Source organism: Zootermopsis nevadensis, unplaced genomic scaffold (genome assembly GCF_977971745.1).
Source record: "Zootermopsis nevadensis isolate Lab colony 2312 unplaced genomic scaffold, Znev_1.0 Znev_ptg000020l, whole genome shotgun sequence".
In the NCBI taxonomy this organism is placed as follows: domain Eukaryota; kingdom Metazoa; phylum Arthropoda; class Insecta; order Blattodea; family Termopsidae; genus Zootermopsis; species Zootermopsis nevadensis.
This window is the reverse complement of record NW_028259152.1, coordinates 1,405,084-1,432,781: the sequence shown is the minus strand read 5'-3', so window position 1 is coordinate 1,432,781 and position 27,698 is coordinate 1,405,084. Positions and strand designations below refer to the sequence as shown.

Here is a 27,698-nt window from a genome sequence, read left to right as displayed (position 1 = left end):
TGTGCGTGCTACACGACTCGCCTGTCGAGAATGAACATTGAAGAGTACATCTTATAACGCTGCTCATTATGCTGTTTGGTCAGTACAAAGGCAACATAAATCCTTCGCGTTATTAATTATCTATTGTATATTATATTATGACATGAAAATGTCGATTTCAGAAGATAAAAGTTATGTGACCAATGTAAATGTATCGAGAGCACATTTTTGATGTAACTGTAGCACGCTGTTATTTTAAGCAACGTTTCAGAAACATTACCAACAGCGATATTAAGTTATGTCCCCTTCTTTCCGAAATGTGAGGTTCTCACAGCAGTAAAGTTGTCGATGGTCATTTTGTTGACTTTTCGCCAACTATATCCGTTGTATTGGTATAATGGCTGAAGTTTCAGAAATTGAATTAATCAATGCGAATACAATGTTCACGCCTTTTAATACAAGTAACGAGGCATTATGTCAAAGTGCGTTAGCTTGCAGATTAACAACATAAAATATTCTCGTTGGTTAATTAATATTAGCGCAATTTGCATTAATGAAACAACGTTATAGATTCAAATTCCATAATCCACCAACCAATTACGATACATTTATAATGGGCTGTATGTATGCCAGATAAATCCCAAAACTGTTATTACAGGTGTTTAGAGGTGTTTCATAAATATCTAATACCAGACGTATTTATGCTCTGAACTCTGTTTTGTCCAGGTCGGAGCATTTAAGTTTTGTCGCTGTTAAATAACCTAAAATTCAGTCAATCCATCACGTAATTGGAAAGTCATATCGTACAGTGGGAATCCTGTTTCGTTCTCTTAAGAGCAATGTGTGCTAACCGTTAGTGCACTGGTGAAGCGTTGATTACACATATTTATTTTCGCGGTTTTTAAATTCCCTTGCAAAAGTTTTGAGTTTCCTTACGTCAAGCAGCGGTTTCACAGCCACTCGGTTTCCGTTGTGGTTCCGTCAGTGACCCCGAGGGTGGACTGGTAGTCGTCGCAGGTCTCAGGTGCAAAGTGTTTTAAGCAGAGTGTTTCGGACGGGATCGTTTTACCGTCATATTCCTATGTATTCGCTTTTTGCTAATGAGGCCCTCCACCCCGTAGTTAAGATGTAATTTATCGACGTTGTTAATAATAGCTACCCATCTGCTCGCCCAGTGCTAAAGCCAAAAAAGGGGTCGAGAAGGGGTCTCAGTCTCTTTCTCCAGCTACCCCCCCCCCCCTTCCAATGCCCTCTGGCTTACCGGTTCGGTTGTACTACGCACTTCCTCGCTGTACGCAGAGAATCCTCCGACATTATCACTGCAGAAACAGAGAAATGGGGTAACATGCCTCGAACATTTTGGCAGTAGAAGAACAGGGCGGTATAAAAGAAACGCACATCTGTTCATATTCCTTCCTGGTAGCATTATAACTTCTATTTTTAATAAAAATCTCAACAGCAATGAACATTTTTTTCTTGAACAGTGAAAATCATTCTTACAGTTGGGGTTTATTGTAACAGAAATTAATGAAATATTTAAGAAATGATAGATGATTCTCCAAGGGTGGAGTTACTTTGAACACCCTAATAATATAAGTTATTTACAAGTCCTGCTCTGTGGAGTTAGATAATTACTTAGTTAAACCTAAAATTCTTTCGCAGTTATATGAACATATAGAAGATCCATTAACATGCGCATTGAATGTATGTTTCTGCTTTGTTTGTAGCTCACCTCAAATTCTTACTTCATAACCTCTCGTCTACGCCGACCGAAACAAAGCTTCTTCTCTGTTATGAAACAGAATGTCGCGTTCCTTAATGAGGAAGATTAAGTTTGCTTAAGCACACAAGGGCAGGTCTCCTGCCTCATGTCTAATTATATGGGCATAATACCAGCCTATAAATTAGAATCATCTTGTAATTATAAAAAAACAAAGGAACTTTTTCAGAGGGAGGTTTTTAATTTAATCTCCGAGACATTTAATTATTATAATAAATGTTGCTTGCCACTATAACTATGGTCCTTATTGCAATCATTTTGGTTCTTGGGTTTATGAGTAATGGATGCTTTGTGTGAAAGTTTCTCATTATGGTACATAAGCTCTATGGCTGCCAGAATCCAGCATCTAACGGGCCGAATCTGTGCGATTCGCCTACGTAACTAGATTGTGTGGCTGTCAGTAGAGGTACTGGCTACGGACTGAATGACCGGGGTTTGGTTCTCGGCAGGTGCAGAGAATCGGTACCTGCTTTGTGGTCACCAGCCTTGTATTCAACGACTGCTGGGAGGGAGTTCTTTGTTGTATATCGTTGGCAGCGTGAATCTGAAATTATCCTCTCCAATTCCCCAAACGTCTTCTTGGCGTTGTACGTAATTAAGCACAAGGACAACTTTGCGTATGTCTTTATATTAGTATCAGTCACATGAAGTTGGCATAGATTCTGTGTGCCTTGATATCGCTTATTTCTAGCGTTACGGTGAGGTCGCCTTCCTTCAGAGACATTGTTTAAGCCAAAGTTTCTGAATCTGTTGCAGTTGACGTATCCCTTTGTCTTAGAGTAAGGCACCAGCGGTGCAGACTTGACTTTTATCTCAAAATACGTGAAGTCATGAAGGCAAGAGTTTTATACCACCTTTCGACCTGTTTGACAATTAAGAAATAGATCTTGCTCGCCGTCTAACGTGCCTTCGGGAACTCCCGTTGGGTACATATGCCCCATTCCAAAATCGCTGGTTTGAACAAAATGTTAAAAGGAAAATGAATTTCTGTTAACTGTCAGTGTAATGGCGATAAATAGGGATACGGAGTCCATATACTAGTTTATAATAAATACAAAAATGATAAAAGGTGTACCTGTATTTAATTAGGTATCAAAATATTCACACCTATGGGACAATTCAGGTGTATTAAAACCCATTCTTATTCAAGTCGTTTGTGGAGAAGAGTAATTAGCTTCACGCTAAAAACAGATACATAATAATTTTTATTTGTAGTGTTCTGTCTGCCGACAGGTCCATATGAACAGGATCCTTCCATCCTTTTCTCGGATTGGGACCTGTTCATATACGTTCTTGGCAGATGATCCAGAAGTGGTTTGCCATTGCCTTCTTCTGTGTGTGAATGGAGTAATTGTTGGGATGCCACGGAGAAACCGGGGAAGCCCCCGGAGGAAAACTCCGTGTTGCCTAGACCACGGCCTTGCCCAACACAAGTTATAAATTCGGGACATAATAATACATAATGTAAATGTATATTAGGCCTATTTATTAAAATAATATAAAGGACAAATGGAAAATACGAAAAAAATACAAAGCTCTACTATTTGACATTGGTCAAACGATTAGTTTTATAGCTGAGGGCTGAGGTTTAAAGGTCCAGCTCGGCGTGCTTTCGTCATAAAAATTACGCATTTCGGGGAAAGATATCGCAGGTTTCGACTAAAAGGCGTGCAACACAGCTCCTTCAGAAGCCGGAGGAAATCAAGGCTGTGATATTTAGATGCCAGGATATAAAAGATCCCGCTGCCTTCGTTATCAGCGTATACAAAACAGTTTCGTGACGTGACAAAATAGATCGTGTTCTTGTCTTTACACGTGTATTACGCGTGCTATTTACATAGTCCCAGATATTAAACGACTGCTTGAACTTTACAGGGCCGATTCCAAGCATTATTGTGTCATCAGTATTTTACGTGAAGCTTCATCAAATAGAGCTTGTATGTCAAGTTTATTTCATACAATCCAGCTCAGCGTGAATGCATGGTATTTTGGTCAATAGCCCTATTATGCCTCCCCCCCTTGAATTTACATAATATCCCAACTAAATTATTTATACATATTTCTAAATTTATGCAATTAGAAGTTAAAAAGGGATAATTATGCCCACATTTCATATTGCATTGCGCATCTATATGAACCACGCTTCAACATTTAAAAAACTGCGTAATACAATATGTCAGTTAAAGTGTAATGAAAAAGCAGTGCATTTAAACCAGTTTATAATTTACAATGTGATACTTTTATGAATAATTATTGTAAAAAATCCTATGGAACTGTCATATATAAAATTAATATTGTAGTGGTGTTGTTACTGTTAAGTTATTTTCATCAAATTAACGTCACAGTCTTCCTTAAATGTATGTAAAAAGAAGTGTTTCTTTAGAATCTTCTAGTTACAGCCTCTGTTTGGTGGAACTTAACATTAAACATAAATTTTGAAGATTTCGCTACTACTGAATGCAGTGAAATCTTTTTGTAAGTACATAGTTATCTTGCACCTCCATCATCATATGAATAATGTGGCATGAACCTGGTGACAGAGTCTCGAAAACGTATTGCATGTCCATATTTACACAGATGATCGCCAAAGACTTCGTTTAATGCCGGACAGTAGAATATACAGTACGGATTTCAGTCACGAAAGCGCTGTAAAGATTTTGGGCTGTTTGTGGTTGTTGCTCCCACACAATTTTACAAAATTGATTCATTTGTTTAAGGTTTTAACATACACTTATAAGCATATGACCGGAGTATCAAAGGTACAATTCTGTAAGGATTTGCCTACATTTTACTGTAACCGAGATAGACGCTGTCACTCGTTTGAAGCATATTTGTCATACAAGAAATTTAAGAATTTTGTTGTTGTTCACCTTTCATATGACTGTCATTGTACAGACAAGCATTATATGCATAAAAATAAAACAATAAAATTTATACGTCAAAATGACGAGAAAGGAATAGATCAGAATTTCGATCTTCTTAGGTTTATATATTAAACACATCGCAGGTGCAATGTAATTGAAATAAAAAAGCTTGGAGACAGTTCTGAGACTGTTAAGTAAATTACGCAGTTCCGGCCTCTGCTATGTAGCCATTACGACTTTTTGTAGCCTCTGATTTACACCTGTAGTATTTATAAAAACAAATCTCGTTCGTTCGGTCTTAATTCCATTGACTTCGGAAACAAGATGATTGTCTACGCTACAGCTTCTGATATTGTGTAATTTGGAGCCCTTGTATAATCGCTAAAGCCCAGGGCTTTAAAGAACATATCTCCTGAAATTCCCCTTACTGCGAGCACGAGAGAAAATTAGCATGTACAAATCAGGATCAGTGCCGCGCTAGCCATAATTCTAGCTGATTTATGAGCCCGTGTCGTATTTGAAAACAAGGTGGGCGACATTAATAATTCATAAAGAAGGTACATACGTTGATTACTGTAATAATTTTTAAACTACCAAAAGATTTCTGGAACACATCCGACGATCTTCATGCCACTGTAAACCGTAGCATCCTCACACTTTCACCATCAACAGAATAAAATGGCGGTATGCACATTAAGGAAGAAAAGCTATAACCATCTTTCAGATGTTTTAACTTTCGATTGCAGTGTGTATTATCATCGGTATAACTTATTTCTTGCAGAACAAACCTGCGCTTAATAAAATTAATAAGTAACTAGAATTTCAAATAATCTTATTGAACATTTATTTCTGTGAAGATTTCTGTCTTCTGGGTTGTTGCGCTGTGTAGTATGGTCGATGTTTACCAACGTTTCAGAGGTCATACTGCCTCCGTCATCAGGGCGATTCTTTCTAAGTTATCTACGCTATGAAGATTTCTGTCTTCTGGGTTGTTGCGCTGTGTAGTATGGTCGATGTTTAACAACGTTTCAGAGATCATACTGCCTCCGTCATCAGGGCGATTCTTTCTAAGTTATCTACGCTATGAAGATTTCTGTCTTCTGGGTTGTTGCGCCGTGTAGTCTGGTTGATGTTAACCAACGTTTCAGAGGTCATACTGCCTCCATCATCAGGGCGATTCTTTCTAAGTTATCTACGCTATGAAGATTTCTGTCTTCTGGGATGTTGCGCTGTGTAGTCTGGTAGATGTTCACCAACGTTTTAGAGGTCATACTGCCTCCGTCATCAGGGCGATGAATTGCGATGAACCCATTAGACAGAAATCTTCATACTCACCGCTGTGAAAACCTCAAATCTTATATTTATTTCTGTCTTTCTCTAGTGCGTTTGTTTATTTTCTTCTCTTTCCTTCTTTGTTTGTTTGTTTAATCTGAGCTCGCAGCTTGTTAACATTAATTTCTATACATGTATCATTTATAGTGACATAACGTTCATACGTTTTTCTCCCGACATTTACTCAAGTTTTCCTTCCCTGAGTGATCTCGTTTGCTTTATTTTAATATTTCAGGTTCTCAGTGTCAACTTTTAGTAGATAACCAATCACTGACATTTCAGTGCTGACCTCTCTCACGCAATTCAATTAATTATTCAATAATAGGCCTGACGTCACGTCAGCATGTAGTAGGTCGATATTTTTAATTTTTTTATTTTCACTGCCACTTTTTAACGCTCTTTTTCATATTGAACTACATGTTTCGACCGAAAATGGACGTCATCAAGTTCACTCGTGTCTTTAAAAATTATTGCTATGGTTTTAACGTTTATCCTGTAGCTTCTCATTTCAGAATGAAATGTAACTCATGACCTATTTGACATTGACAGCAAAAAAAAATGAACTTCTGGGACCATAGCAAACGCAGATGTTTAGTTAACACTTTTTCTGTACAGGTTGGGCACCAGAAAGTCCAACAGGACATAGGTCAAGGGCTAAACAAAGGTGACAGTAAATTCATTTCGCAGTTAAACGCAGAAATTTTCTCTTAAGTGGAATGTGCCTTTATTTATGTTTCCATTCGCTTTAATGACGTCTTGATGATGAGAACAGAGATGCCCCCAGAAACATCGGTACGTTTTAACCATTTGACACGGCTGGTAGCCCGAGAGGATTTTATTAATAGTTTAATGCCTTTGCATATGAAACAAGTCGTGATAAAACTGGCTTTGTCGTTGTGATGACCGTGCGCGAGGGATGATTACTCAAGTGGGGGAACTGGAATTCCGGACAGAACGACTCACTTGGAAGTGCTAGGACCATAACAACGAGGTGCCGTTTTATAATATAACAACGCATCAACTATCCCTCCTTGAACATTAAAACCTAGAGGAAAACTGATTCCAAAGTTTTCCCTTGTACAACCAACGTTATTAATTGAGAAAGTTAGCATAGGGAACGGTAGAACATATATTAACCACACATAATAGAGCTTTACATACTAAAATTTTTATCATTAAATAGAAGCTCATCACAGCCATGATGATTTTAATTCTCGATAAAATATTTTAATTGCTCTAATGGCTTAAGAACGCGCGTTGAGGCCATATAGAACCCCAGTTGCTAATACCGAAGTACGACACGCAGTTTTGGAAAATGAGAAAAGAAAATCAGTAGAGAGATGAATTCACTAATCTTTATTTTTGTACTTTGTACAAAAATCTTTAATACGTCCGTTTTATCTGAAGTGTAATTATTCCAATTTTTACAAAAGTGGCGACAAATTTCACGCATTATTTATAGTGTTTCACTTATGAAATATAAGTTTCCTCGTTTTAAGTGAGATATTTTGTAGTTTTATAACTATGATGTCAGACGAATTAGGAACGGAGAAAAATGAATGGAATTCTTGATTTTAAAGCTGTACACAACAATACACATTTATTTCTAAATTATCTTTTATACTGTATACGTAGGTTTGACATGTAGAATGTATATTTTATAACATATCTTGGCACTTTGATCTTATATGGACATATTATACTTTTGCTACAATAAGTTGTTATTGTCATTATTCACTGTGAGACTGAAGAGAACAGAGGAAGAACTGATATTTTGTATTTTAAGGGAGATCCTATGGAGAAGTAAGAACTTTTTATGAAGCCTCGTATGTTTATAGTACAACAGAACAGATATGTAAGGTCTAAGTGTTCATTTGTTAAATTAACTTTATTTAAATGTGATTACAAGTTAGTGCATTAATTTTAATTTATTGTTATTTCCTTTAATTCGTTGTACTTTGTTTTTATTCTAAACTCTTTTCATGTGATTTTATTTTATTTGTTTAATTTATTTAATATATATTATATTATGAGGATGACCCTTACTAGAAAATTGTATTCTTGTCACAAAGTGAGATGGCTCTTTCTGTATCCCCGATGTAAAAATGCGTTGAGGCACAAGCAAGCGAACTCACGTGACCGAATGTCCACAGTCACGCACTCATGAATACAACACGAAGGATGTGGTCCTGAATAATAATACACATTATACCGTCTGAATTCGATTCCCGGCTGCAGGTTGCGTAAACTCCACTGCCGACTGTCTCAACATCTGTTGAGTAAACATGGAAATGGAGTGGTCAACTAATCTGAGTGTGTAGATCGATCAAAAGCTATGTTCAGTTGCGTACACCTCAGAACATTTATACAAATATTGAGTCCTTATATAGCTTACGTGTTCGGAATCTGAAGATAGTTTGGTGCAGTTCGGTTCAAAATGGAAATTACACTTCCATGATGTCCCTTCGACGCCACAGAAAATGTTTTTAAGATTCGACTTGTTAAATTAGGACAGTAAATATTATATTCTTTTTAAATTCGGTGTGGCTTCAACAGCGAAACAGTTTACGACCTACCTTTGCAGAGTAAAGCAGTTTTAACGTTTTAAGCCTACTTCTACAAAATTATTATCTCATTAATGTACATATGCTATTTTTTGCCCTTAAGCTTACAAAATGTGTATATATATATATATATATATATATATATATATATATATATATATATATTAAAAAAATGTTCCTCTGTAGCAGAAAATGTTTTTCTTTCTTACACTGGCCAATTCCCAAATCATATGACGGGACGCGTGAGAAAATTGTGAGGGTCACGTGCCACAGATTGCGATCCTTGTTCTAGGTAATTGTTCGTAAATTCAATGCCTGTACTTACTGGTACTATTGAACTTCAATCTAATTTTCTCCGACAATTACGAGGCCTTATTTGGGGGTAACTCACTAAAAGACGCTGTAATTCCTTTTGATGTATACAACAAAAATGAAGTTCCTTTTTATTGGTTGTTGAAGACGACCGTCTTTTGGTTTCTAGCACCGGGTAATCTGATAGAAGTCTACTGACGTTTCAGAAGTACAACTCAGAACATGTCCATTTTCAATCTCCTCGCCGTGAGAACCTCAAATTCTACATTGTATTTGTCGTCTCCGGTAACAAGCTTAATGCCGATTGGTCGAACATTAGATTTTTTTATCATCTCTTTACTGTGTCTGTCTTGTATATACAAACATACTGGTATAATTAAGTACCATTATTACCATAAAAATAGACCAGTTATGCATTTTACTTAAGAGTAATCCGTTTGAAGCAAGAGTGGAAACTGCAAATCAACTTGAAGCCCACTTTACTCGAACACGTGCACCATCGCAAGTACAACGCAGTTGGATTTAAAGTTGAAAAGTCGACTTCCCGTCAGGTTGTATAACCAACTATGGGAAAGAAAATCTCGAAGAAAGAAATATCTAATTCGTTCAATTAATAACGTGAACTTTACTTGTACAAAAACGTAACCCCAGTTATTTTAGGCGGGATAAACTGATGCAGAAATGGGGTGTGAAAGGGGTGAATGCAGCACCTCCTTCGGTAATCGTCTTCCTCCTCCTAACCCACCACCAGATAACAATCGGATCACCACAGGTTTCGTCGCGTACCGTGAGAAAACGCTTCTGAATGAAGAGCCTTTCCGACGCAAAACTACTGAGCCACGAGCAGCTACCTGAGAATTGGTTTCCTCCATGTATGCGTGTTCAAGAAGCAACGGTTTTTCCAATGAGAAAACTGAAATAGTTTAAGATGAGTTATTATCTTTATGTTTTTAATATCACAGACATGATATGGTCCGTTTTTCGTCTATTCTAAAGTATGTACGTACAACTGAACTGCCAGTTTATAATTTATTTTACATTTCCTTAAATGTTTAGCCACTTTACTGCCAATTTTGCGATCGTATATTGGTAGGAAGGAAGTAGAAAGGACAACGATAAAATCTGATAGCTACTTTGCCGACAATAATGTCGTGTATCGCTGTCTCTGCCTCATTTCCCTTCTCCTTTCAGAACCCGTCTGTTTACGCCAGCTGTAACCCGTATTTACGCTGTACGTCGTCCTTTGTTTGCTGTGAATGCTGTGTACAGTTCCTTTACTTTCACGTCACTCCGGAGAATGACGTTTTCTGGTTTTAGTTCCACCACAAAACCAACAACGAACAGAATAAAATAAAGTACTGGTTGAAGCTGAGACCCACCAGAATTTAAAGTCGGCGCGTCAAAGTTTTCTCTCGTTCCAAGAGCCCAGCGAGTGGCATCTACATCTCGTGTTCAACGTAAATAAATGCTCACTTCACGGGCTCAAACGCCACGGATAGTCATGAGTTAGCCGAACGAGAATGGGTCTGTTCCACGGAATGCAAATGGAAACTGTCCCCCAACACCCCTTCCTCAAACACGGCAACATGTCACAACAGGGTGTTCGGGCGTGCGGTATACAACTGTTCTTGGCAGTTTATAACACGCCATTAAAGTCACCAAGTTTAAATAAATGACTTCACACGGTCTCCCACCCCCTAACCGCAACCCCACATCCTCATTCTGTAGTGTTTATTCGTAAAACACCGCGTGCTTTGAGAAAGGGGTTCCCCAAACATGTCTGACATCCCCTCCCAGGACGTCTACACCCATCTCATGAGCGGCTTTTCACAACTTGTTACGAGGCGGCAACCCTTTTCAAATTCATCAGCGATTTACATCTTAAGTCAGTGATTAATTACTTCACTCAAAGTGTTCTTAGACGGTAGACATACAGGACGAATCTACACGGAGATACAGTCCTCTGTGTTTGGATGCATGAACATTAATACGTAAAGTACATCTGGCAAACGCTCATTTAAGGTAACTTGTCCTAGGCTTCGTCGCTGTTCACCACAGCGTCCATGAAACTAATAAAAAAATGGAGGAGATTCTTCAGGGCGTCCGCTGACCTCACAAGTGTTGCGTGTTGGAAATATTTTGACACATATGAGTACGTTTTATTGTCTGATACACACTAAAACTGGAATGTATCTGAAACGAATTTTTGTAAACTCCCCGATATGCGGAGAGACGTTGTGAGGATGAAGGACCATTTTTGCAGCTATTAGTCTCGAACGTGCCCAGTAACCGAGATTGGGTCTTTTATTCTAATTGGCTTGGATAAACGATTTAATTAACAGTATAATCGAATATTCTATTGTTACGAAGAAACTACAACATGTAAGATTTGAGGTTCTCACAGCGGTGAGTATGAAGATTTCCGTCTTCTGGGTTGTTGCGCCGTGTAGTCTGGTTGATGTTAACCAACGTTTCAGAGGCCATACTGCCTCCGTCATCAGGGCGATTCTTTCTAAGTTATCTACGCTATGAAGATTTCTGTCTTCTGGGTTGTTGCGCTGTGTAGTCTGGTCGATGTTTACCAACGTTTCAGAGGTCATACTGCCTCCATCATCAGGGCGATGAAATCTTCAAACTACAACATGATTGCAAAGAGATTAGATTTCGAATACAGTCACATCTATTTATATCTGATGTTACGCCAGGTAGTCTGGTATAAATTTACTGAAGTTTCAGACATGCTAACTGATTCCACCATCTGGGCGATGTGATCTTAAAAAAACCACTTATTCAACTCTTGTCTCTGCTACTTACCCGCGTTCTGAACAGTGGACTCCCGTTGATTTTACAGCGCCCAGTCTTAGCAACGTGACGGACGAACAGTACTTCCTTCAACAGGATGGAGTACAGGATACTTCGGGAAATCCGACCAATGCTGGCGGCGAGACAACGCATGCTAGAAAAGAGATCACGCCCGGTAAGTAAGTCAAATATTGGTTGTGGGCCCCTGATTGATAACCATTCTCCTAGAACCTGTCAAGGAAATACATTTAAAATTATACTACATCGGTACAGAATATCTTTAAGACATTCTCTATTCTGTTGGTAGCACTGGGGTCCTGCCACAATTCCAGTCATATTTAATTGAAGGAGAATGTAAAGTGTCGACGACAATTTTCTGTATATCAGATTGTTCATACGCGTTTTTTTACAGGATTAAACGCCATCTACAGTAGATATTATTCTGTACTCTTTGCGATTAAAACGTTCTGTAACATGTGATGGGAAATATGGCCTGTTATAAGGAACTTTAAAGATATTGGTTTAGTGAGATTAGATAAACGAAACGGTCTCAGGCTGAGATACTGATCGGATCTCTATGTACGGTTTTTGACACACTGTCGATGTTTCGTGACAAAATTTTAATATTTTTTTTTTCCAGCAACAAGTGCCACTAACAATCACCAGGCCTACATCGGCCTGATTACTGGTGTGTTGGCGATGGTTGTTCTACTCCTGGCGTGCACTGTTGTGCTGATGGTACGCCGAGGACGTAAGAAAGTGGCTCTTCTGCATAAACACACAGCCTTAGTCTCCAGCAGCACAAAGCCTGGAGTAACCATCAATATGAAGGACTTGAAGATGAATATGGCGCTCTCTACACCAATCATCAACAATGGCTTGTCCCGCTCGCGTGTCGCAGCTGCCAAGAGCAAGGTACAAATCCTACCCAAAAGATCAGCATATTCACAGAATTTGTAAATCTGTGAGCTCGGATCACACGAACTTGGTAGCAGGAGTTTTGTGTTTGTTATAGATTATTAATGACGGCTTTTCGTTTCAGAATAAAGTCGCTGGCACGACGACACCTGCAGCTACTGGCAAGGCGAATAACATCTACGGCCACATGGTCGTCGGTGAGGAATCCGAGGACAGCGAGAATTCTTCCGTGTACCACGAGCCGTACAAACTCCTGCCATCGACAAAACAGGAGTACGGCTGTCTACTCAAGAAGGATACGCTGTCATCAAGCAAGAGTGGCGAGTACACTGGTGAGTCACTTCACTGATGATACCCGGGGCGCACCCTGCTTCGTGTTAAGGATGTCCCGGTTTCGAATCTCGGCTCGGGTACCAAGTATTTTGACTGAGGGTTTTAAGCGTCTCGGAGAACAGGATAAGGGTGCCCACATATGGAGGAGTGGAGATATAGTTCCATTCTTTCTTGACCTTGGGAGTGGAAGAAGATGAGTGGTCAGCTTCAAGCCGCGGCCGCTTTAACCCGAAGGAAATAACTCTGGGACTGTTAGATAGGAGCGAAGAGAGAATTCGAACCATGGACATCCAGCCCGTAGCCTGGTTACTGTACTGACTGAGCTACGCGGATTCTAATTTGTTCGTAGAAATTATGAAAGGTATTTTGGGTTAGATTCACTTGTCATCATTTCTTTATGATACTGTTGATTATTTTAAAATAAGTAGCCTCTTTTCCATTTTTTGCACAAAAAAAATGTAATTCGTAATGTCTTACGAAACAAACTTCGCTGTTTACGAAGTTTGAAATGAAACTGGGAATAGGGGCGAGGGTTTTGCGGAAAAGTGGAGCTGAAAGAAGGAGTGGGTAACTTGACAAGCGACGTTAATTAAACCGAGATTTCACGCCTTAATGAGAAATACTGTCTGAGAAGTATGGGAAGGACTGATTCTGCCTACGTGGGCAGACGGCGAGAGACATGAGAAGGCAGTACTTGGTGTTCGCGCAGGCCACGGGACAGATCTTAATTGCACGCGAAAGCACCCGATGCTATGTAAAGTGTCAGCTCAGCCGAGTTAAAATCCTTTCTCTTGTTGGTCGAACCCGGTTAAAGCATTGGAGCCAGACATTTTAACTCGGTTCACGTACTCCGTGGTTGTGCTACATGCAATAGATGTGTCTAGAGATTTCGTATTAGCAGCCGCATTGCATGATAAAAAAAATGTCGTAATTCATCATCTGTAGGTGCTCTTATTGATACGTGGTGTAGTGTTTTGGTCAAAAACTACAAGGTGCAGACCTGAGCCATGGAAATGAAGAAAATGTTTTCCTCCGAAACTTTCGCGTACAGAAAAAGTAATAAATGTTCAGTAAACCAAGAGACCACGTCAAATGCAGGGGTTGTTGTTCGATACTGATGACATTATCCGTGGTTGAAATACAATAGTTGAAGTTTTAACAGAAATTATAACTTCTCTCCCTGTATTTTCTTCTGCTGAGATGTTATTTACTTATTACGTCTTGCTCCTGAGTATTTATTGGAATGGACAATAAACGTAATAAAATTACTTTAACATGACAGTCTTTTGTGATGTTGCGCCTTGTGTTCTAATAGAAGTGTAACGACGTTTCGGAAGCACTTGTCACTTCCTTCATCAGGTCCATGTTAATTGCCTTGTTAATGGAGGCAGCAAGCACCTCAGAAACCTCGGCAAATTTCTACCAAACTACGCGGAGTAACATCGCTGAAGACAGCCGGATTAATTCTTGCCATGATAACTTGGAATTTCACCATTTAAAATTACTTACGTCTTATAACAATCTTCTCGTACGAGTATTTTTAATAACAGAAGCAATCCCGAGAGGCTTAGACACTAGTTTGTGCCGCTGATATATCTGTTACATCCATAGACATATTACCAAATGTGTCCAAAAGTAAATGAATCGATCGATATATCGAACTTTCTTGGTATCGAGTAAAAGTCGTTGCCTTCTATTCTGCACAAGATAATCTATAATTACACTTGTTGCTGTTGACGTGTGTAACACCTGTGGATTCTGGGCACCATATATCCATTAAAAAAAATCTAACAGCACTCTTGCTTCGTATTCGGGATGTCCCAGGTTCGAAACTCACATTGAAACTTGAAATATACTTTGTCGCCTTAAATCAGGATTTAAATCTTTTACTGAACTCGTACTTTTTTGGGTGTAAGCTGCCTGCCCTGCTCGCTTGACGTTCTAGCATTGCAATATCCACATTGAAAGTTCAGTAAGGGAGAAAATTATATAACCCAGTTGAATACACAGCGTGTGATTGAAAAAAGTGTGTTACATCCTGAGAAAAGCTCGCCTAAGCAACCTTACACACGGAGGTGAATAGTGGATTTGTGGGTTTGTCGCTTATAAATCGAGAACGGATCCACCGATTTGCGTCAAAACTGGCATGATTATTTTTTGAGACCATGAAGAGATCATATGAGGGTAGAAACTCCGAAAAAATGTCATGATTTTGATTCCCACTGAGGGTTTCTTTCCCCTTAGTTCGTAAACTAAGCACGATGGAAGAATGGGTTTTCACAGTCGCCGTGACCACTCAGACACTTAAAAATTACGAAGATCAATTTGTTAAGGCTGTTTAAAAAAATCACTGTTTACACTTAGAATTTCACGAAATATACATTTTTTCAGACTTATAAATTGTCGTGCAGTTTGGACAGATACGTACCACTAGTGTTTAAAGGTTTAATATTATCTACGACCTACGGGTCGTAGATAATAGACCCAAGCAAGGGCGATGGGTGGTTAATAAAGCACGCAAAATTTATTTATGAATGAATTCGAAAATTTAGCTGGAAATCCTGAAGAGAAGAGACCAGTTATGAGAACTAGGTCAATGCTGGAAGGATACTATTAAATAGATCTTAGATATGACATATAGAGTGTGAACTGCCTGAGTTCGGTAATAATGGTAGGCTCTTCTAACACGGTAATAAACATTTCGGTTTCCGTAAAATGGCTGGATTCCTTTAGCTTCTCAGTAAGGACTGCAGGAGAAATTTAAACAAGTAGTTATTTACGCTGGAGCCTTAACTAGTCCTTCAAGAGAGCAGAGAGTGAGCGGCGTAGAAATAACAAATACGATTTCTATAGGCATGAAGAACATCGGTTACGAACCGCCGATTACATTTCCCTCTAACCTTGTCTGTTCTTTGCTGTCTCCCGCCAGATTTCACGAGTGTGAACAGTTTCCAAGAAGACGTGAAGTTCTCGTCGCCGTCGTTCTACAACCTGACGCCGCCTCCGCCACCGACGTCTCGGCCTCCCCCTTACGAGGTGCAAAATTTCCCCACTCCGACGAAAACCCCACCGAGCAACACACCCATCGAGAACTATTACGCAGCTACGGACATCGTGAAGGTAAGCGTTGGAACCGAATCATCGGACAGACTAACACTGTGTCGTAGATAAGTTATTTCTCTTCGTATCCGCAGGTTAGAGACACTGATGTGCATATAGTTTTGGAAATTTAAGTGAATTGAAAATAACGGGCTACCGGCATTGTAATGGTGTGTGGATACTTCAAGTAAAGAATAAAATATTAATAAGGTATTTGGAATATTTTATTGGTTTCAGACGGAAAGACGGGAACAACATTTCACGCCGGGAAAATTCACTGCGATCAAGATACCGGAGGGTTCACCTCGAGACGGAAGTTCTGCTTCGTTTCTGGAGTTCCCACGACATCGCCTTCGACTTGTGGAGAAACTGGGCGAGGGAGGTTTCGGAATGGTGAGTTACCACTTACGCGAGTCGATTCTCGCTTTTTCTGTAACTAGCTTGTTAATTAAACGGAATTACTCACTTGTTTGCGGTAGAACTGGTGGTGGTAGCTTGCGTCTTCGTAAGTCGTAGAGAAAACTGGCAAAGGATAAACTGAAGTAAACTGTTTTCTGGATATTATCCATCGTACAAGATTAAATAAAATCAATAAAAAAAACCACGACGTTTCGAAGATGGGATTCTATCTCCGTCTTCAGGTTAAACCTACTCTGATGGGCCCAATCGACAGAGCTAATCCCTATCTCCGCCTACATGACGGCGACATAACCAGCATCATCAGCCTTACAGCAGTGAAAAGCCTATTTTTAATTAAACCTGCGAAATAATAAACCAATAAGAGCTCTAAATCCGCAGCATCATAAAAGGGAATCCGCCCACATTGTGTGTTGATAGCACGATACTGCGAGTAACAGCCTCTGAGTCGACCTTCGAATGGCCTGTTCTTGCAGGATGAGTGCGATATTATAAGTCGTAAAGTTCTCGCACGCACGGAGCCACAGCTGAAATTATGCACCTGAATAAAAGTTCCACCTTGCGGTTGTAATACATACAGCTCTAACCTTCAGAAAATCTAGTGGCACAGTAGTTCGTGTAAATAGGAGGAAAAACGTTGCAAGTGAGGTTGCCATTAAGCCTTTGAAATGTTTATAAAACAAATAAAATGTTTTTACGCAAAGAGTACTGCCTAACATCCCATGCGTATAACACAAAGAAGTTTTAATACGTTTTCGGCTGGTTTATGAATAATTTACCTCGTCAGAATACGTGAGGAGAGAAATATAAATTATATAGACATTAACCCAGGCATTAAAACTAAAGAAAGTTCTCTTAAGAGACCTTACCCCATTGTCATTACCAGTGAAAACTGAAATAAAATTCAAAACTAATTGTCCAAAATTCCATCTAAGACGTCTTCCGTTTTTCTATAGAAATATGCGTATCAATCAGTTACGCCATTCTGTACCTAAAAACACGCAGTTCAAAGGCATTTAATGAAAAACTAGTAGTTGCTTAGTTGTATACATTTTCAAATTAAAATTATGAACAATTAAAAAGTTATAATACTCATTCGATATATTACGATTACGAAAATTGACTTTATGATCGATTTGAAAGGGTGGGGTTGGACGTAGAAAGTTGACTGACCAAGAACAGTTAGCCTCTGAACGGCAACGTAAAGAACTAAAACATCAGAACTATTTAACAGAAAAGAAAAAAACACTGAAAAACGAAGTATTAAATATCAACAGAAATTGATAGACGAAAGGAGCTCCGAAAGGACTTTATGATGAAAAATAACTCGGAACGATTTGTTAACAATGTGTAATACAGAACCTGCTACCACAGCTTTGGCAAACAATAGGCACTTTGTATAGCCACTCTAAAAAATTCAATTCTTTGTACTTTGCCCCGTCTAGCAGCTTGTTCAAAAATCCCAATTAAACAAACAGAACAGCACGTGATTAAACATTCTCTCATCGGTCTGTGGCTGCATTATACAAGTAGTCCCCCCGTTCGTCCAGTTTGCCGTGCACCAAAACTCCTTTGTTACCATCGCCGAAATAACAGTAGGACTAAATGAAACGCTTTCGACGCTCTGTTCCCCGAAGCGATATCGATTCTCTTACAGGGTTTAGCTGGGGAAACCTTGGTTTGCTTTGCAGTTCCAAACACAGACGAATAGTCCGATACCAGTTTTGACGTAGGAAGTCAAAAACACAAAAGCCCCTTTTGATCAGTGGGGTTGGAAAGGTGGTAAACTTGCGGATCGGGGTTAGGGGGGGGACTTGTGATGTATTTTAGAATACGTCATTCCAAATGCTTTGTAAAGAGCTCTTAGGAGTGGAAACGTGTGTTGTACGGTTTGCCTAATTCTGAGTTTACTGTGTTAAAACTCACTGCAGATCGTGTGTTTGCGTATTATTACGTTACGATTTGCGTGCAGGGACAATCTATACATATTTGCGACAGTGTTATCAAATTATTTTTAATGTTTATTTAACTTACCACTTTGAATAACAGTTTACCATACATGGAACAGAGATATTTTTTAGTCATTTGCCATGAAAGCCCGTAGTTACACATTGATCTCCTTTCGCGAAAGCTAAGGATCGGGACAAAATATTATTATAATGACCATCAAGGACGATGAGATTGGCGAGGTATATAGCACGCATTAGATAAATGAGAATTTCATAGAGAATCATAATCGACATTCTTCCTATGTGGAAGACGTAAGCTTAGATGGAAACATCTTTAAAACAATTATACAATTTGATATCGATGTTGCTTTTCGGGGTTTTTACCTTACATAAGAACGACATCGATACCTTCACACTTACGAGAACCTCAAATCTATTAACTTGAACAGTATTTATCTTATTCAAAATAAGGTCAAGTGATCTGCTGTTGTGGCCATAGTAATGAAAATTTTTTGTTCCATAATAGGTGAGGAATTTATTGACTCAGCTATTCAACAATGATTTTGCTTCATGGAATGATGGCCCTAAATGTTCTGACATGTAGTTTTTAAAATAAAAGTTTAATAGTTTTTCTGACTATGAATTATAAAGAAATGAGATTCAGCTTTGATGATGAATAAAGTCGTAAATTTGAAAATTTAATTAAAGAACCACAGTACGACAGATATACGCAAACAAATGACAATATTCTGCAGTTAATTTCAGATATACGAATTTTCCGTCCTTCAGATTTTGTCTATCTGAAATTTAACGGAAGATTACAAACCATGTAACGTGTACATTTTGTAACATTGAAGTTGGTATGGACTTTCACGTGTAATATTTACAGAGAAAAATACCAAAACTTCTGCTTGTGGATGTAAGATACAGCCTCAAAAGATATAAATTAACACTACTTTTGTAATTAACGGCCTTCAAAGGAACCTGTGTAATCTATCTTCTAGAGATAAATCGGTGAATTCATGGTCTTTGCACGTGCTTCAGACTTAGACGATTCCACATCAAATAGTAAAGGGAAGCTTTAATTCTAACTTTAGAAGGAATCCTTATTTAGTTCCTAGTTGTTACATTCCGTCATGATAGTCGATGTGATTTATTGTGTTGAAAATATAAAAGGTGTGGACTTTCTACAAAGGGATAACATTTGATAAAAGTTCTGCACATATTCAGCGGTATATTTCATGAAGACCGCTGTGGGTGTCAGGCATAAACACCATAGAGCATAACCCTCTTTTACAATTTATTCAACGAATTCCCAAAAATTCACGGAGCCCTAAGGCCTAATACCGTGTTGAAAACAGCCCAAAACACTCACCCCTATCCTGATCCATATGAATCTATTATAAATCCTCATACCTTTTGTAAAAGCCACTTTAATATTATCCTCCCACCTTCTTAATATGGTGTTTCTTTCGGATTTTGTAAGTAGTTCAAATATTACGCGAATATTCCTAATTCTTAACATGGGTCCAGTTGATTCAAAGGCTGTGTCAGATTTGCTTAGGTATTAAGCACTTCTGTTGGTGTTTTTTAAGAGTTACGACAAACGTGTGATATTTAAAAAACTGCCCAAGGCATCTGAAAAATACTTCTTCTTTAATATAAAACCCCTACGTCCTTTCATCGTCCTTCTCTGTTTCATCTGCTGCCAGAAAGCCGCACAAGACACGGGCATAATGCAAGAGACATTTTTTTGTATTTAAACGATATTTCACCAGACGGCGCCAGACAGCAAATGACGGAACAGACATCTTTTTAGAACTTGAATTTAATAAGTAACATTAATCCGATTTGGTTTCCAGAAGTGCAGTAACTTTAGTGTCCTGTTATTGTTTTCGTTGTTAATCAATTTAATTAGATATACATTCAGAATAATACAGGCTTAATAATCGTAAATAATACCAGTTCAAAGAAGAAGAATATTAATATATATTAAGTATATATTAAATCTTGTCCGTCTAATCACAATAATTCTTATTAAATATTAAAATATTACAATAATTAACATTTCAACTATTAAATATTAAAATGTTACAATAATTAACATTTCAACTATTAAATATTAAAATATTACAATAATTAACATTTCAACTATTAAATATTAAAATATTACAATAATTAACATTTCAACTATTAAATATTAAAATATTACAATAATTAACATTTCAACTATTAAATATTAAAATATTACAATAATTAACATTTCAACTATTAAATATTAAAATATTACAATAATTAACATTTCAACTATTAAATATTAAAATATTACAATAATTAACATTTCAACTATTAAATATTAAAATATTACAATAATTAACATTTCAACTATTAAATATTAAAATATTACAATAATTAACATTTCAACTATTAAATATTAAAATATTACAATAATTAACATTTCAACTATTAAATATTAAAATATTACAATAATTAACATTTCAACTATTAAATATTAAAATATTACAATAATTAGCATTTCAACATCACAATATGACGCAACTTTACCATCTTAAGAATATTAATCTTAATACACGTAGTTATACACATTGAAGATGCAATTTATTTTAATAAAAACCCAAATGAAGAATGGATACACGCATAATATATTATGCGTGTGGGATAAAATGCAGACCGCGATGTTCTTTTGGGCGTATTTGCTTAGGTTATGGTCTTTTAATTAGGGAAGGGAAGGTGAAACTCTACAAGTCCTTCTAAACAGCAAACAATGGTAGCACAAATGCTGCTAGCCTTCTCCGTTGTTCTGTAAGTTAGCTGAGCCCCAGGGTCCAATAAACAGAGCTGGTGACCCAGGAAACCAGCAACGAACAGGGTTCTGCTGTCGTCAATATTGACAGTCGAAGCGAGGCGCGCAAGGCTGGCTCACGAGGGAGATGTAGGAACTTGAGGGCTTCGGGGAATCCCAGAGTTAACACTCACTGCTACCTTCTTGATTACTCTTGTGTACTGTACGTACCAACAGCCAATGGTCATATTTTTCTTAAGTCTAACTTGCAATCCAAGCTTAGTTCTTTGTATCGGCAGTTGTATAAGCTTCGTTGTCTGTGCTTAAACAGTTTTTTCAGCAATGGTGGATAGAACGGACATAGTAAGCACAAACATTGAAGAGATATGAAAATGTTAAATTCGGTGGTTCTGGTGGTACTGATATAAGTTTTAATTAAAACGAAACTGCGTCTTCTTCCATTCACTTGCTACTTCGCCTGTATGGAGTCTTCAGTCTGTTTCTGGTGCTTTCTACTCGTCGTGAGCTGTTATATGTACCACACAATATGACTTCATCGGGTGGTCGTGGGGATGTCCTGGAGAAGTGCTGGAGAATCCTGGAGAATTCCAGGAACATTTCTAGAGAAATCCTGAAAAAGTCCTAGATTACTGTCGGAAATGTCTTTGACATGGAGAATTGCTGGAGAAATCCTGGAATGTGATTTGGAAGTCCTAAATCGGTGCTGGGTTTGATCCTAAGCGGTTCAGTTATTTTGGATTCGTTTAAGTTTGATTGGCATACGTTACATTGGATTAGGTTGCGTTTTGGGTTAGGTTGGGTTGTCCTGGAGAATTTCTATCGTGTTCATTGGGTGGTCGTGAGGATATCCTGGAGAAGTGCTGGAGAATCCTGGAGAATTCCAAGAAAAATCCTGGAGAAATCCTGGAAAAGTCCTAGAGTAGTATCATAGAAGTTATGCGGAAATTCTTTTGTCATGAAGAATTGCTGGAGAAATTCTGAAATTTGATTTGGAAGTCCTTGAGCGGTGGTGGGTTTGATCAAATGCGGGTCGGTTATTTTGGATTCGTTTAAGTTTGATTGGGATATGTTACATTGGATTAGGTTGCGTTGTTTTGGGTTAGGTTAGGTCACGTGAGGTTACAGTGGCGTCCCGTCCATAGGAGCTGCAGACCTGCAGCACCTCCTATAATGTTTTTAAAGATTGACAATTTTAATTTTTGTGTTTATATAATTTGAGGGGTATTTCACTGGTACAGTGCGTATCGGAGCTGCTAGGTTCGCATAATGCACGTAAGCGACGACTGAGTAATTATTAGATGATTATAAATGTTAAATGTTGAAGTGGGGCCTATCTGCAACTACCATTACTATAACCAATAATAATATGTATTATGTGCCTTAAGGGAACAGGATTTAGGGGTGTGAATTGGGGTCATCTGGCTCGGGATATGGACAGCTGGCTTGCTTTTATGTATACGGTAACGATCCTTTGGATTCCGTAAAATTTGGGAAGTTTCTTGACTATATGAGCGTACTATAAGCAACTAGAGGAGGATTCTCCTCCAGGTGCGTATGTCTTAAGATCTAAAGTAGCGCGTTATTAATTATTTCAAATGTAGTCCATTTTCAAGAAGGTAATATGTACGACTAATAAGCCTCAGGAAATGGCATGGTTCATTGACAAATACAGTAAGATGGTGAGATTACGATCATGATGGAATTAGTAGTAGTAATAGTATTGGGCTGTGCCTAATTTGTATAAAAATGTATTCAATTTCTTTCAGGTTCATTTATGCGAAGCAGAGGGAATCCCCGAATACAATGGAGTGTCCTCGTTCCACAAGAAGCAGCTTGTCGTAGTGAAATCCCTCTGGCGTGGGAGTGGAGAAACAACGAGGTGCGTTTTAATTACTGCTTGTGTAATGATCTTTTGGAACTAAAAGTATAAAATGCAATCCCTCCAAAAAATATGAATTATTATTATGTGTATACATTTCGTAACATAAAAATTTTAGTAAGATATATATAATAACGTGTATGTATAATATTTTGTTAACATTTCGCTAATGCATTTTGTGATTCCAATATGTTTGTGCCCATAAATGTAACATTAGAATATTATATAATATTGTTTTAACGTATTTAGTTTCATTTTTCATATACACAATTAACTGATTCGTATTTAAATTAAGATCAACTACTGAAATTATAGCAATTATTATTACGCGCCCTTGGTGTAGTTTTCATATATTTGTAGGTTGCGGTTTCTGAGTCTAGAACAGTTCAAGAACTGAATAACAACAACAAAAGTTTATTTTGTTAGATTTCGTATGGCCGTAACTTAATTTCACAACTTTTTGTTGATTACATTTTGTAGTTTCCTTCTTTGAAAATATCTCGAACGATAAAACTCACGAACTGTTTTCTTGTTTTATTCTTAAGCGGTTTTTCACTTGTGATAACGTAGAAATGTTTCGAAATCTGCGGTATTTGTGTGGCATTCTTTAATTTTAACAACTTGCCAAATATTTTTCCTTCATATACCGGTTTAAGACAACAACAACATATATTTTCGGTGTTTTACCAGACAAGAATTTCTCCGTGAAGTCAGCTGGTTGGCGAGCTTCAGGGATCCGAATCTGACACGCATCATTGGTATCTGCAGCCAGGAGGAACCTCTGTGTGTGATTCAGGAGCACTCAGACCTGGGAGATTTGCCACAGTTCTTGCAGCTTCAGAGTCTGGTCACAGACGACGGCACATCCACGCTCAGGTAGGACAACAACACAGCTCAATGTCTACTGTCTAGATTATGACGCCGTGTAGACTCGTCCATAGATGTCAGTGTTTCGGAGAAACATCGTCTTCATCTTCAGGTCTGAAGTGGCGATGCTGTGGGGGGTTTTAAAGCACAAAGTTTCTGGATGTTCGTTCCCTCGTAGGTGTTGGCACGCAACGTTTCTCGTGTGCCGCGATTGGGATATTATGATTCCCATTTCTGAAGGAACTAATTTCCCACGTTTGTGTTTGACTTTTCTGAAGCTATCACCAAAACAGGGGGACATTAAAACCGTTTGTTCGTATATGATTGTACAAGGTTACAATTTTCGTAATTCGTTTCAGAAAAAAGTTTGGTTATGTCAGCCCTGCTTGTCTTTTAAGTGCCGAAAATAAACTTATTTTTTTTTTGTACTTCGCCTGTTTGTGTGTGTGTGTGTCATTTCAAAAGTCTTAACTGACATATTATTCTCTTTTCTCGAGAGTAGTATATAATGAATATTTGAAGATGCTCGTGGTTTCTCGAATAAAAATTATATTTACGCATTAATTTTACTACAGAAGAGAGCTGAAAATTAAATAAAATATTCTTAAGTCACCGACTTAAGAATATGATGTTATAAAATTCTACTGAGTCTAATGGAAGGAATACGTAAGCCTGGAGGATGTTTTGTTTAATTCATACGACAGATTACACTTCGCTCCGCCATCTTAACTGGGATCCCTCTTTCGGATGAAGTCGCAACGAGGTGCATAATTCAGCAGTTGTTTTTCTTTTAAGGTAACACGACAGGAAATTGTTAAACAATCATTCCAGCGTAACATAATTTTACTAAGTCATTATGTACACATCAAAGAACAATATGTATATTTCTAATCCCCTCGTATTTTAGACTACACACTATACCAGCGGTTGTATATGGGACTGTCTAACCATCCAGGGGTGGAAACCGCATTAATCAATAAACACCATGGGCAAAAGAGACCTTTTTCCCTTGAAGCAAAGCAGAGAAATCTAAATCCTCTTATGGTGTGTACACGATTACTCCATTTTCAGAGCGGTGCGTTAACTCTACGGTAAAACATAAAAATGCCCGAAGTACATCGTAAAAATATAAACTTCTCGCCAGACTTTTTGTACGCTAATTTGAATCCCCAACAAAAATCTCGTAAAATATATATATATGATTTTAATTATAAAACCTGAGAACCGCATGTGCGGATGTAAGTACAAACCTAACATTCAAATGTATCATAAATATGAGTGGTATTGTGTTGACAGAATTATTCAAATTCGTAATAGGGACCAGTGGCGGTATTTTGTGAACACGGTAACGAACATTCGGATGTCATAAAATGCCGTAAAGTGTATACTGCATCTGAGCGATTATCATTTTCGGGGGAAAAAAGTATTCTGTTTCGTGAAGTTAAATAAGATAAATCTTGCCCAAGACTCAGTGAACACGTAATAAAATAACTACGAACGTCTGTGTTATCCTGTTTTATAAGGTCTGACATCTAAACATTCAGACCGAATTTGCACAAACTGAACTTGAACGAGAGCCTACATGCATATACTTAATCAACATAATACTACCGAGTTCCGCGTATCATCAAGATAAGATCGAAGGCTATAAATTTAATCTACAGAGGACTTTTCGGGTGCTAAATGCCTCTGGAACAATAATTTTCTGGAGATAAATACATCCACAAACATCTGCCGCAAATAGATGAAAGATCCTCGTTAATTAACCATCTACGAGGTGCGATCGGAAAGTTTCAAGACTGCGTCAATAGAGGGCGAACCGGATGTAGTACGAGCTTCTGCCGCTAGGGGGTGCGGCCTACATTCATACTGAATCAGTGTGCCAGCCGGCATCATCGAATTAGCATTTGTTTCTTAGTTACGGGCGTTTTGGTAGTGCATTACACCGACCCTCCTGCGATTTCGGAATGGCGTGTGCATCAAATTTTGCCAAAGACTCGCCAAAACGGCTACGGAAACCTATGAAATGCTAAAGCAAGCATTTGGGGAGTCCGCAATGGGTCGTGCACAAACTTTTGTGTGGCATTCACGTTTTAAAAATGGCCGAACCTCTGTCGATGATGACGAGCGTTCTGGACGACCATCTTCGAGCACAACGCCCGAAAATGTTACGAAGATTCGGCAGGCCATTCACGAAGATCGACGTCGTACCATCAACGACTTGTGCGACATTGTTGGGATAGGCTATGGGACCTGTCAGCTGATTCTAAAGGAAGAACTCCACATGCGACGCATCCTGTCTGAGGACCAGAAGCAGAATCGACTTCTCGTTTGTCAGGAGCTCAAAGATTTTTTTTTTTTTAGGCGCAGTCTTGAAACTTTCCGATCGCACCTCGTACTAATTAAAAAATAGCTGCTCAGAATACAAGTCTCTAAAACAACTACTGAAAAGTTTTGTTTTGACCACAATACAAATAAGAACATGTGGGCTTAAAGTTTCTACCTCGATCTTTATTATTTATAATTTAATCAGCATCAGTTTCTGACCATTTTTAACTTCTTCTCAAATTATTAAATTACGGCGATAGATTCTCAAAAATGTAATTCGCACAAATTTATTTCTTCCAAATTTCTGTGTTTCTTGCGTTTAGATGCAGGTTTTAATTTGTAATACCTCAGGAACTCTGGCCCGCTGTTCGTCATAATTTTATTTTACATGTTTTCTATTCATGGCCTCTTCATGTAAGAAAAATTAACGTAAACGTGGTGTTATACCGTGTTTGAAACAAATACTGGGTCAGTTAAACGAAAGTTTGTGTCGAACGAGCTAAACGCAAACATTTGATCTAATCACGAGAAATCACACCGACGTTTTTAACTTAAATAAACGTTCCCTTTCCTGAATATCGTCTTTAAGTTTCAAGTATCCATTAGACGTCCGTCTGTATATATAGAACAGCTCATTAAAATCCTGTGAAGTCCACATGCAGCCTCAGGATTATTATCTTCGTAATATAATAACAGAACGAGGAGAGAGAAAAATGTGGACTCAGCTTATGGATAACTGCACCTGGTAGCTTTCAACAGCTAGACGTGATTTTCTCTCGGCTTGCCGGCTGCTGCAGCCAGCTTCCTTTACTTATTTTATGGTCTCGGTATCATCGTGTACTACCATTTTACCTTACGTATATCGGGTCACACCACACTGCCTAATCTCATAAAATTTTATGACTTTTTGGGAGGCATGAACTCTGATATTGGTCTTTAGACAGCAGTTGTGATGATCAGACACCAAATATTACAGAAGTCAACAGGACGGAGTTATTATTCTTTAGACAAGAATACGCCTTCCCCTAGTCAAGAAATTTCCAAACTTTTATGGAGCTTCAAGTTTCTTTTGCTAAATACCGCCACTGTATCTTAATAATATTAAATCCATAAATAAATTCTGTGGGAAAAATGTGTAACTACTGAGTTCTGAAGTAGGTGGTACGTATGGTTACCATTGTGGACAAAGGTTTAAAGGTAAATTTAATGATCCAACTAATAACATGCTAGAATAGAATTTAAGGAAAAGATACTCCCATAAAGGGCAGCGAGATCGCTTTGTACGTAATAAGGGGTTTTGTAATATGGGCGTCGGATGTGTCATCTCGTTACGCCGGAGTAAGCCCGCGTGGGAGCAGGTAGGCTACGCTGCACAACACATTCATTACGTGGCCACCCACACACCGTACAATCTTCGACATATTTCGTCCCCCTTTCCTGTGTTCCCTCTG

The 27,698-nt window shown here is 38.2% G+C and overlaps 1 protein-coding gene and 1 long non-coding RNA gene across 8 annotated transcripts in view; one reads left to right on the top strand and one right to left on the bottom strand.

Moving 5' to 3' along the window:
- LOC110829531 (discoidin domain-containing receptor 2) overlaps positions 1 to 27,698 on the top strand; it is a 349,423-nt gene that overhangs the window by 301,845 nt on the left and 19,880 nt on the right. For all 7 annotated transcript variants that reach the window (XM_087351864.1, XM_087351862.1, XM_087351863.1 and 4 more), the window contains 7 exons: positions 11,683 to 11,808; positions 12,274 to 12,548; positions 12,676 to 12,883; positions 15,814 to 16,004; positions 16,221 to 16,376; positions 22,940 to 23,052; positions 23,743 to 23,928. In XM_087351864.1, coding sequence (XP_087207990.1) covers positions 11,683 to 11,808; positions 12,274 to 12,548; positions 12,676 to 12,883; positions 15,814 to 16,004; positions 16,221 to 16,376; positions 22,940 to 23,052; positions 23,743 to 23,928 — 1,255 coding nt within the window. The remainder of the gene's footprint in view (positions 1 to 11,682; positions 11,809 to 12,273; positions 12,549 to 12,675; positions 12,884 to 15,813; positions 16,005 to 16,220; positions 16,377 to 22,939; positions 23,053 to 23,742; positions 23,929 to 27,698) is intronic.
- The window catches only part of LOC110829710 (uncharacterized), a 204,719-nt gene continuing 185,685 nt past the window's right edge, over positions 8,665 to 27,698 (bottom strand). The window contains exons 4-5 of the long non-coding RNA XR_015535953.1: positions 11,646 to 11,787; positions 8,665 to 11,466 (exon numbers count right to left, since the gene is read on the bottom strand). This is a non-coding gene — a long non-coding RNA (uncharacterized LOC110829710). The remainder of the gene's footprint in view (positions 11,467 to 11,645; positions 11,788 to 27,698) is intronic.